At 56.3% G+C, this 10,213-nt stretch overlaps 3 protein-coding genes across 3 annotated transcripts; all 3 read right to left on the bottom strand.

Moving 5' to 3' along the window:
* Nucleotides 1-1,651: 1,651 nt before the first annotated feature.
* On the bottom strand, nucleotides 1,652-4,157 carry GGS23DRAFT_592922 (uncharacterized protein; the record flags this gene model as incomplete). The annotated part of the gene is made up of 4 exons (XM_051517958.1): nucleotides 1,652-2,664; nucleotides 2,844-3,124; nucleotides 3,237-3,395; nucleotides 3,568-4,157. 4 exons carry the CDS (start codon nucleotides 4,155-4,157, stop codon nucleotides 1,652-1,654), a joined length of 2,043 nt encoding a protein of 680 aa, XP_051376332.1.
* Nucleotides 4,158-4,383: 226 nt separating this feature from the next.
* GGS23DRAFT_549219 (uncharacterized protein) lies at nucleotides 4,384-5,038 on the bottom strand. The gene has a single exon (XM_051515199.1). The coding sequence runs from the start codon at nucleotides 4,636-4,638 to the stop codon at nucleotides 4,420-4,422; it is 219 nt and encodes a 72-aa protein (XP_051376333.1). The 5' UTR covers nucleotides 4,639-5,038; the 3' UTR covers nucleotides 4,384-4,419.
* A 130-nt stretch (nucleotides 5,039-5,168) lies between these two features.
* Nucleotides 5,169-7,395, bottom strand: GGS23DRAFT_549222 (uncharacterized protein). Its single transcript, XM_051515200.1, has one exon. It carries the CDS (start codon nucleotides 6,732-6,734, stop codon nucleotides 5,757-5,759), a length of 978 nt encoding a protein of 325 aa, XP_051376334.1. The 5' UTR covers nucleotides 6,735-7,395; the 3' UTR covers nucleotides 5,169-5,756.
* Nucleotides 7,396-10,213: the final 2,818 nt, after the last annotated feature.

Consider the following 10,213-nt stretch of genomic DNA (forward strand, 5'->3'; position numbering starts at 1 on the left):
TATGTATGCATCTATGTATAATGTAGGGAGGTGTGCACTCATAAGAGGCAGGCCTGTGTGGATATATATAAGGATAGATATATATGTATGTGCACACACACACACACATGTATAACTCCTGGGTGCACGCGGCACGCACCCAGGTTAGTTAAGGTAGCTATGTCCGGGCGGGCGACGTGGAAGCGTGTGAGACAGGCGGACCACACACCCGCGTACATGGGCACCAGGCATAACGGCAGTCTATAACGTGGGAAGCCAGACCGGTAGTATAGACCGGGAACTCTGTAGGCAGGTTAGCGAAGCGAAGAGAGCGAGGGGGGTGCGCAGGCGGGAAACGGAGGCGAGAGGCGCGTCATGCACATGCACATGCGCGCGCATGGTTCATGGTTGACGCGATCGCATCTACCCATGCCCTGCGCGACGATGCGATGCGATGCGATGGAGGGATCTAGGATCTCGTCCGAGGGTGGGGAAAAGGGGGGGAGTGGGGGGGTTGGGCGCGCGCGTCGTTGCGTCGGGATGGGGTGTGCGAGAGGGACAACCAGGGGGGTAGGAAACGCTGTCTGGTGCTTTTGTGTGCGTTTCTTCAGCGACAATGTGCGTCGTGGTCACAGCCATATAACAGCTCCGTCGATATAGCTGGGGAAGCGGATGGGGTCCATGGATGTGGGTGAGAGCCGATAGGCATGGCTCTGGGCTCGAGGCCACGCACAACCCCCTCCCTGCTTCCCCCGCCCTCCATACCGGTGTGGCAATGCAGTCTATAGAGACGCTCATATATAGGGGCCGGAGACCTATTCGCGTGGAAAGAGAGAGATCTAGAATATACCGACGGAATAGCACGACTAAGACCCCTATAGAAGATACACACGTCAACGATGCGACTCTGGGATACCGCCAGTGGGCGACGCGATCCTCCGCTACTACGCGAGATCGCCGATCCTGCGGAGATGCCGGTCGGCCGGCCGGCCGGCCTTCCGTTCCCGGTTTTTCGACTCTCCTGCCTTAGCCCTATGCCGATTGGGGAGTAGGGCATCCGATAGGGACGTCGACAGCGGTAAGCGATGGAGATAGGCCGGCGGTAAAGGTAGATAAGACGGGAAAGAGACTGCCCGACACGTCGTAGTCTACCAAAGCAGGAAATGGTCCCCTGGATAGAGCCTATCGGTAGTCCCGTTGGGGGCCCCATGCTCCCTCTCTCTTCCGTAGTATTAGTCGATGGCGAGATATTAACTACCGGCAGGCGGTATGTTACCCTCCTCCCGTTTGGTCTATCTGCCATCCCCTTTCGACGTGACTCCAACTGCCCCCATGATGTAATGCTGCCTGAATAGCGTGACCGTCGAGAAGTGTGTGTAAAGGTCTGTAAGAAAACAAGATTCACCCAACTTGGCGCCGTAACTCTCTTTGCTATCCTCCATGCTTTTGCACTCCAACATACATATTTCTCTACACCCAGTGTGTTATATAGCACCGTCCAATCTCTTCGGTGCAAGTAATAATGGATGCGATCTTCTACACACGCCGCCCCCCGGCACCCCAGCCCTCCCTGCATCCCCTCCCTGGTTGCCTGCGTAGTAACACCCGTAGGCCCCTACTCATAGATCCCCTATTCGCCATACCCCCTTATATCGCCCGTTATACATCCTTATCACACCCCGTCCAGGCCCAAGTACCCAAATCCTTCCACGTTCTCGATATCCGCCACATCCGCGCCCGCGTCGAGGCCCTGAGACATGTCCATCGCCCAACCCATCGTCATCGTGGTCCACATATCGTGGAATTGCAAGGGAGGGGGCACGCCCCCTGCCCCTCCCATTCCTGCTGCTGCTCCTCCCCTGCCGGAGGACGCGGCCACGTCCGCCGCTGCCACGCCGCTCGGAACCGCGCTCGCCGCGCTGCGCTGCGACGTCGCGTACGACGACGAGAGCGACGAGGTGCCAATCATGCTGCCGCTGGCGCCGCCGTCGTTGTCGACCCCCTGCTGCCCCGCCCACAGGGGAATGTACTGGTCCATGCTGCCGTCGAACATGGGACACATGCGCGCCCTTCGCGTGCTCTCCTCGACCGCGGTCGCGGCCGCGAGCCGAGCGCTCTTCTCCTCGAACTTGCTCCTGACCGACTTAAGCACGACCTTAAGCGCCGTTACCGCGTCGAATTTCTTCCTCCCCGTCTCCTTGCCGTCCCCTCCCCCTCCGGCCGCCTCCTCGGCCGCGGGATCGTTCCCTGCCGCCGTGCCGCCGCCCTCCTCCCCGGCGCCACCGTCCTCGCCGCTGGTGCCATTGCCGTAACCGTCGGAATCGTAGTCGTCGCTGGTGGTCAAGATGGAAAGGTACTTCCCGAAGTCGAGCACGTGGCGCCCGTGCGCGTGGTCGTAGGTCGGGCACGCCGGTACCGGGAACGACAGCCGGAAGCCGAGGATGATGCCGATGATAAAGCGTGTCATGTCGGCCCCGCAGAAGTAGCCTATCTGCGCCGGCGGAAGCGACGCCATAAAGTTGAGCAGCGCCCGCGTTGTGTGAGCTGCCCTCTGTAGTTGCGCTGCCGCGACATGGCCGACAGCCGCCGTTGCCATCTCCTCCGGCGTTTGCGAACTCGGCGTCCGCATCAGCGGTGCCGCGAGTAGGTACGCGTCCGCCGTCAGGGAAACGATCACTATGCTCGCTACACTTGGTTAATATTATTTTCTTCTAGTATGGTGTATTGTTTCAGGTGCCGGCGGTGGCGGTGGAGATGGGGTTACATCAAGGGGAAAAGGGGGAGGGGGGGGGGGTAATAAAAAGAGGAGAAGAAACAGGATAGAAAAAGGCGGGGATGAAGAAAAAAAGGTAGGATTGCTTTACGTGTGTTTGAGAGGTGGCCGGGAATCCTGGTTTGGAAATCCCGTAGACGCGACTCGAGGCCGAGGCGAATAAGCTGGCGATGATGGATGGATTGCTCATCGGCATCAGGCCTTCTATTCCTCTGCGACTCCTCGATTTCGTTCAGGATGTACTGCATCCGGATGAGCCAGGCGAGGACATGGTCCTGCTCGAGATCGCTCTGCTGCTCCAAAGCATCGCAGCAGTCGGACATCCACACCGTGTACTTTAGGCCGTACGGCTTTGACCACACCCACGAGTGTCTATGTCGATGTTAGGGGAGGAGCGAAACGAAAAAAGGGGGGAGGTGTGGTGGGGAGAGGGATAAAAAAGCTGGCGACTGACACTGTCGTGATATAAAAACAACACAGATACGCTCGGATTCCCTGAATCTTCGCTTCCCTCTCCTTGGGTGAGTGTGAGACGAGATCTAAGCTTGTCTCTTCGTCTAGTTCTAGATCATGCACTAGATCCACGGCCATGCGTAAATATTGCACCATCTGCCTGCTCTTCGGGCGCAGGTGGAACGGGTACCTAGCGAGCGAAATTCACCTGTTAGGGCTGATCCACTTCTTCGTTTTCCACTGCAGTATGTGTATATATCATGGATTTTGCATCCTAATTATATGCGGGCGTCTGTTTCGGGTGCTCTTGGTTCACGCCCTCGTATAAGCAAGCAGACGGTGATAAGAAGAATTCGACTCACCAGCAGCAGTAGATTAGCAGCCCCTGCAGCAGCTCGAGAGACCTTTCACTGCCGGAAACAAATTTCAAGCCCAGTATCTTGCGGAACTCTTCGTCGTAGAGGCTGTGACCCTGGAGGCTCGAAGAGCAACTGGTTACGGCGAGGATGGCCAATAATACGAACGGCGAGTTGCGAGCCATGGACCGCACGTCGGCCTCTGCCGGTAGCACGATGCACGGACAGGACGGCAACATGTGCCGGAACGAATCGAGCAGCTTCTTGGCCGAGTCGAGGTTGAACTGCGGCTTGATGCCGAGGGAGGTCATGGGCCGCGAGCGGACGGAGCTCGTAGTTGTCGTCGACGAAGGGGTCGGGATGGAGAGGTTGTTGAAACTAAACGCGCCCCTGGCAGAGGGAGATGACATCGCCGGGTCGTCGCCGGGCCCCGGGGTGGACGGCACGAGGGTATCGAGATAATGCTCGTGCTTCTCCCTCAGCATCTTGAAGTTGTCTCGGGGATCTCCCTCGACCGGCATGGCGAACTCGATGCTAAATGTCTTGCTGGGGCCCGGCAGAGGGGACGAGACCTCTGCGTCGCTGCAGTCGAACATATTCTCTAAGCCAACGTAACTAAAACTAAGAGTAAAGGGGGATGATGGTGATGGTAGTGGCGACGACGACGACGACGACAACGACGAAGACTACTCTCACGTACACTTTCACACTTGTGATCTACGGCTTATAGGGGGTGAATAGTATAGCAGGAACTTACGGTCTGGCAACTTTAGACCGACGGGTGCGAGGACCCGTCCGAAAAATGCACTCCCGCTTGAACTCGGAGCAGCTGTGGACGATGTTATCTTAGTCTTTCAGCTACTGGTTGGTACCCGCAGGATCGCATATACAGATTGGGAGGGGGGGGGAGATCACAGACGGGAGTGAGCCCGAGGTGGTGGCGCCATACCGCTTGCAGATGCCGGGCTGAGGCCCGGATTGGCACTTGATCTTGGAGATGCGACACGCCTCGCAGGCGTAGTTGAGCTTGCCGGGCTTGGGCGCAGCCCGTGCTTGCGGTCTGATTGGCTGCTCCATCGCCGTATCGCGACCTGGCTCTTAATCTGGACGGATTGGCGGGAGGGTAGAGGCAGGCCGAGACGCGAGCCCGATCGGAGGGGCAAGGGGGTGCGGATGCGAGCCGGGACGAGCAGGCAGAGGACGCGTTGAGAGAGGATGAAACAGGGCTAAAGGCCAGTGGGCATCGAATTGGCGCGAATACGTAGGGGCTGTTTATGAGGGCGAGATCGGACAACACGCGAGCGGAGGCTTGTCGAGGGAGAGAGAGGGAGAGACAGAGGCGATACGGAGGCTCGAAAGGCCAGCGGTCAGCGAGATTGCAAGGAAGGGGATCGGGGCGGGCAAAAGTCCGGACTGGTTCGGCGATATAAATGCGCAGTGGATCCTGCCGGGGGGTTGCATCTCCCCGACTGCGCCGACTCGCGCCTCACCGTCGTACCTCTCCACGTGCGATCAACGTTTTTATCTATTTCCATATACGCCTATATATATATATATATATCAAGCAGGTAGAGCATGGATACCCTCAGTTGTATAGATGCGCTCCCTGTCGCATGGCGAATGTTTGATGTCATTCATACCGCCTACCATAGCGCGAGGGGACTGACGGCGTTGTGTCAATGAATAAACTCTTCCCTGTCTCTTAGACAACATACGACGCCTTTTTCGCTCCATCGCACTCCTCCGCCGCGTAAGTGGCTAGTAAGCCGGACCACTGCCACGTTTCTCGTCATCTTCTACGCATCCTGCAGGATTCCCTCGGCTGCTATTGTACAGTGTATTTCTATCTACATATCTACCTATCTATCTACAAAAGGTAACCACTGTGCATGCATCCATTCATTCATGTCATGCTATGCTGCTGGCAAGCCACTTGGGCGGTGCTCATCCTGGCATCGCACCCGCAGTCGCCTCGTAACCCGTCTCTGTCCACTCCCCTTCTGAGAAGGGGGGACCGCTTTTGGTTCGTGATAGGTGTAATACTTACACGCGTGTATATATGTATGTATAACTTACATGACCTCATATTTCGTTTCATTTCGTTTCGTTTCTTTTTCCTTTGCCTGCTTTTTTCTTCTTTTTTTTCTTCTCATTATCATAACATGCTGCGGCGTCACCCTTTGCGTTACTTTTACCTATTCCGAGGCTCTGGAATTCGTCGACATGGAGAAGTAAACCCCGACGGAAACACCCACGATGACCGCCACCGCCACCGTAGATACCACCCCGGCGATGATCGCGATCTTCCTCCTGCGCTTCCGCTTCGGGTCGGGGAGCGCCTCGACGTCGTTGTCTGGCCGCTTAACTAGCGTGTACGCCGTCGCCGAGCTTTGCGATTGGAAACTGGCGTGGCCGGCCACAGCCTGATACGCCATCAGCGGCACGGTCGAATCCACGCGCGTGCTCGCTCCGTCGATGCTGTCCCGTCTCTCTGGCGTGAGCAAGCCCGGTGAGTATGGCGGAGGCAGTGACGATCGAGGGGGCATTGGGAGGATATCCGGGTCTACGGCCGATTCCCGGAAGCTTTCCCGGTTATCGACCTGGAGAAAACTGCCGTGGGGGCTGCTGATACTATTTGCAGACTGCCGCAGTATTATCACCGGGCTGGTTTCCGTGTCTGCTGTCGCTAGATCCATCGTCCGGAGACGGGTGGTGGCCAGCTTGGCCGGCGACAGCTTGGGCAGCGGCGGCAGTGGGGTAGAGGGCGGCGGGGACGGAGGGCAGAACCATGCTGAGCCAGCACTCGAATGCGACGACGTCGCCCGGGACGCGGACCGAGAGCGAGGCCGGGTATGCTGTGATGTTGTGGGTGAGGATGGCGGTGTTAGTGTGCCGGTGGTGGGCGGGAGTGGGAAGAGCGAAGGCGAGAGCGACAGGACGCTGCCCGTAGAGAGAGGCGAGACGGCGGGCACGGTGCCGTCGCCCTTGTGGCACTGGAAGTCGACGGAGAGGGCGTGAGGTTGGTGGGAGAAATACGAGTCGGTTTTTTTAGGGTCCATCTCCTTCGTGGTGGAAGCGTCGGCGGAGGTGGGCGGCACGAGGGTCGAGAGCCCGTAGGTCTCTTGCTTACAGTCTGGATCCCGAGACTCGATGGTCTCGGCGTTGTCCGTCATCTTGGTTGGCGGTTGCGATCTAGCGGCTCCGGTCCTTCGATATCCCGACCTTGCGGATTCGAGTTCAGTCTGGTGTGCGCCGAGTCCGTATCAAGCTGCGTCGACCCAATGGCGTGAGTATAGATGTGGCCGATAGCCATATACTGGACTCAACCCAGTAAAAGGAGCGACAGGATATCGGCCAGCCGTGTGGTTGCGTGTATAGGTTCGTGCGTATGCGTATGTGTGAGCGTGTGTGCTGGTTCGTGGTAGCAGGCCAAAAAAGGGAGCGACTGGGTCCGGATGGGGGTTAGGCAGGTATTTCAAGCGAGAGACGTGACCGTATTCATCATAATCGTCATAAGCATGGCCGTGATCAGCAGGAAAAGGAACGGACGGGTGTAAGGACGGGCTGGTAGATACGGGGTGTGGGTGGGCGGGTGGTTGGTTCAACTGGTCGTCGCTGTCATGAAATAGAGTCTCTTCTCGTCCCTGTCGCTGCTCGCACTCGCTCGCTCTCACACTCTTCTCTCCGGTGCACTCCCTCAGCTGCACAAGGCCGTGCCACAACTCCGGGATGCTCCCAGGCCTATATACGAAATCCATGACAGTTGACTGATTTGACCCGACTCCCGACCTGGCCCGCTGCCCGTCATGCAAGGCACAGGGGGGGAGGGTAATGGTAGGGGGAAAAGGAAAGCAGACGAAAAAAAAAAAAAATGTACGGTGAGGTAATTCGATGCGGCGGATCCTCCAACCTCGTTCTCCGGCTCCTCCTCCTCAGCTCTTCTCCCCCATCGTCAATACCCTCCTCGACGCACGGTACGCACATCGATATGCATGTACCAATTATCGTATCGTATCGAGGATTATACACCTACAGGGGCGGGTGCGCGCATCCACCTGGTTGTACGTTAGGTACATGATGTGTGTATGGTGTACATGCGGATGTATGGAGATTTGTATGTGTGTTGGGTACATGACCTAATGTCGGTATGTACCTCCTAAGGTTGTGGGTGCGGGTGTGGCGGGCGTGGGTGTCACCTACCTAATGCACGCACATGGGGGGAGGGTGGATAAGAATAACGTTGGGGTTCCAGTTATGTATGGGTATATGTAGGTAGGTAGGTAGGTACCTAGATACCTCTAAGGCAAGTAAGTACCTACCTGAGAGACCTACCTGCTGCTGCTGTACATTATGTATTGGATATATGCACGTATATATATGCAAAAGTGTTGTGTGTGTAAGTGTGTGCATGTATGCGTGTGTCAAGCCCATGTACGGGTAGGCAGGGAGGTACTTGTCCGGTACGTGGTTGGCCGTCACGGATTGTGTGCCCGTGCGCCGGAACTGCAAGTAGAGAGCATGTACCGTATGTGGCAACGTGCCCGCGGCAACAATACCTGATACAATTCGTCTGTCGTAGAACCCAACAGCCTGGCATCCCGGCACTTGTCGATCCCTCAGCCCTCCCAGCTCTCTTTTTCTCCCTTTTCTCTCCCTCGCTCTCCATATCCGTCAGTGCGAAGTTCCATGCGACCTGTTACGCCGGCCCCTGCGTTGCTGCAACCAAGATCCGTCAATCACGAATCGCAAAGAGAGCGAAGAAGGGAAAAGCTTCGACAGAGAGAGAGTCGGTTTTAGAGACTCCCAGACTTCCCAGACTTCTGGGCCATCACTAAGCCCACACACAGTCTGCGTCTACATCCACACACACCGCATTTCTCCATTCTCCCTCCCTCCCTCTACCTCCCTCTCTCTCCCTCTCTCTCGTTCGAGTGTGCTCATCCAGCCAGCCTTCCTTGGTTTGTCCCGTCGTATTCTCACCGAAACACGTCACCCGATTGGGGTTGGTAATAAGCCCCGTAAGCGGGCTCGTCAGTTCCAGCCGTAGCATCCCGTACGTCTGCGGGGCGATTCGAAAGGGGAAAAAAAAAAAAGAAAAGACGCGAGAGGGGAAAGAGAGGAACCGGTGGTGAGCGAGTCCTACATGCGACGCGCGCTAACCCGCCCAACCCTCGCTTCGAGCAGAATCCCATCCTATCATGCCTATCCCACTAAGCCCTGCCTTCGTCGACGGTGTCGACAGTAGCGCACAGCAGCGGCACGAAGAAGCCCTTGGTTTTGCGCTATGGATCGATGCATATGTAGGCGTACAATGCATTGTATGTAGGCACTATGCAGGTAAGCCTTCTTTTCTGTCTCTGTCCGTCCCCCTTCTCTGATTCGGCCCCCCCCCCCTCGCTCGGCCTTCAGAGTCCCCGAGGCCTCTTTTCACGAGCGTAACTCGCAAAGCAAAGAAGAGACAAGAAAAAGAAGAAGAAAAGAGCGGCTGTGGCATTTGTAATGGCCCAGACACGAGCGTTTTCGTCCGGCGCTTAATACTACCTACCTACCTCCTAGTCAGACTGTATCTGTTGTGTACTCATATTCCTGTATTCCTGTATGGTGCCGCCCACCCGAATCCACACCCGAGTCCACAATCCACGAGTTCCTGTCCTGGACTCGAGTCCGCATTGTACGAAGTCCACCGGCCTCCGGACTCCATACGCAGCAGCAGCAGCACCATCCGTACGTAACATGCATGCATATCCATCAGGTATGTGTGTGTGTGTATGTATGTATGTAGGTAGGTAGGTAGGCGGGTAGGTAGGTAGGTAAGAGGTAGGTAGGTACTCACTCATATATGTGCGCACACGCCCATCCACCCGTCCGCCCGTCCACAGGGCTGCCCTGTGGATCCTCAGGCATCCAGAATGGAGGCCTGTGATTGGTGGAATTGAAGAAAAACACGCAACAGCTAACTGTTCGTAAAACGCTGTATTTAAGCCCTTTTAGCAGTTTAGTTTTTACACCTTCAATTGATCAACTAGGTTTACCTTTCAACTCGTCTTGCGTGCCTTACGATTAAGGCAGCGAGGCCACGAAAGGAACCGCCACCAAAACGCACAGCCCTTCCGTTCACATAGGTACCGACCTACTCATAGAGGCAGGGAGGCGTCCAGAGACATTACACCTCATACACGCATATGCACATATACACGCATGCATATACGTACCTTAGGTACGTAGGCAACCTAGGTATGGGAGGGTTCGGACTCCGGGGATGTATGAGTGTGTGCTCTACAGGGAGGATAATAGGTTAGGTACACTCCCACAGGCCCACTCTACGTATTGTGCATTGTACCTATTATTGTACGTATGGAGGCATGCAGTTAGTAAGGTGAGAATCGCATGTACCCGAGTACCGGATGTAATGCGCCGTACGGTACCTTACATACAGGACCCTTGTCCGCGCTTACGCCTGGTACCTTACATATAATATAATATCCATCCCTTTCCGCTCCCCGCCGGCTCGCCCCGTTTCTGCCAGTCTCCAGCCTCTGTGCACGGCGTCGGTCCGTCTGCCAACCAACCGAGTCGATACGCCAACCAGGTTTTGTTCGGTACCTGGCCAGGCTATTCCCGCGGTCCAGTGCCCCAAGTGGGTAATAATGTA

Source organism: Durotheca rogersii (genome assembly GCF_024521655.1).
Source record: "Durotheca rogersii strain YMJ 92031201 chromosome Unknown GGS23scaffold_2, whole genome shotgun sequence".
NCBI classification, from domain to species: domain Eukaryota; kingdom Fungi; phylum Ascomycota; class Sordariomycetes; order Xylariales; family Xylariaceae; genus Durotheca; species Durotheca rogersii.

Bases quoted from the DNA above. Each gene is read 5' to 3' on its own strand.
- GGS23DRAFT_549219 (XM_051515199.1), bottom strand. From the start codon at position 4,638: ATGGAGCAGCCAATCAGACCGCAAGCACGGGCTGCGCCCAAGCCCGGC.
- GGS23DRAFT_549222 (XM_051515200.1), bottom strand. From the start codon at position 6,734: ATGACGGACAACGCCGAGACCATCGAGTCTCGGGATCCAGACTGTAAG.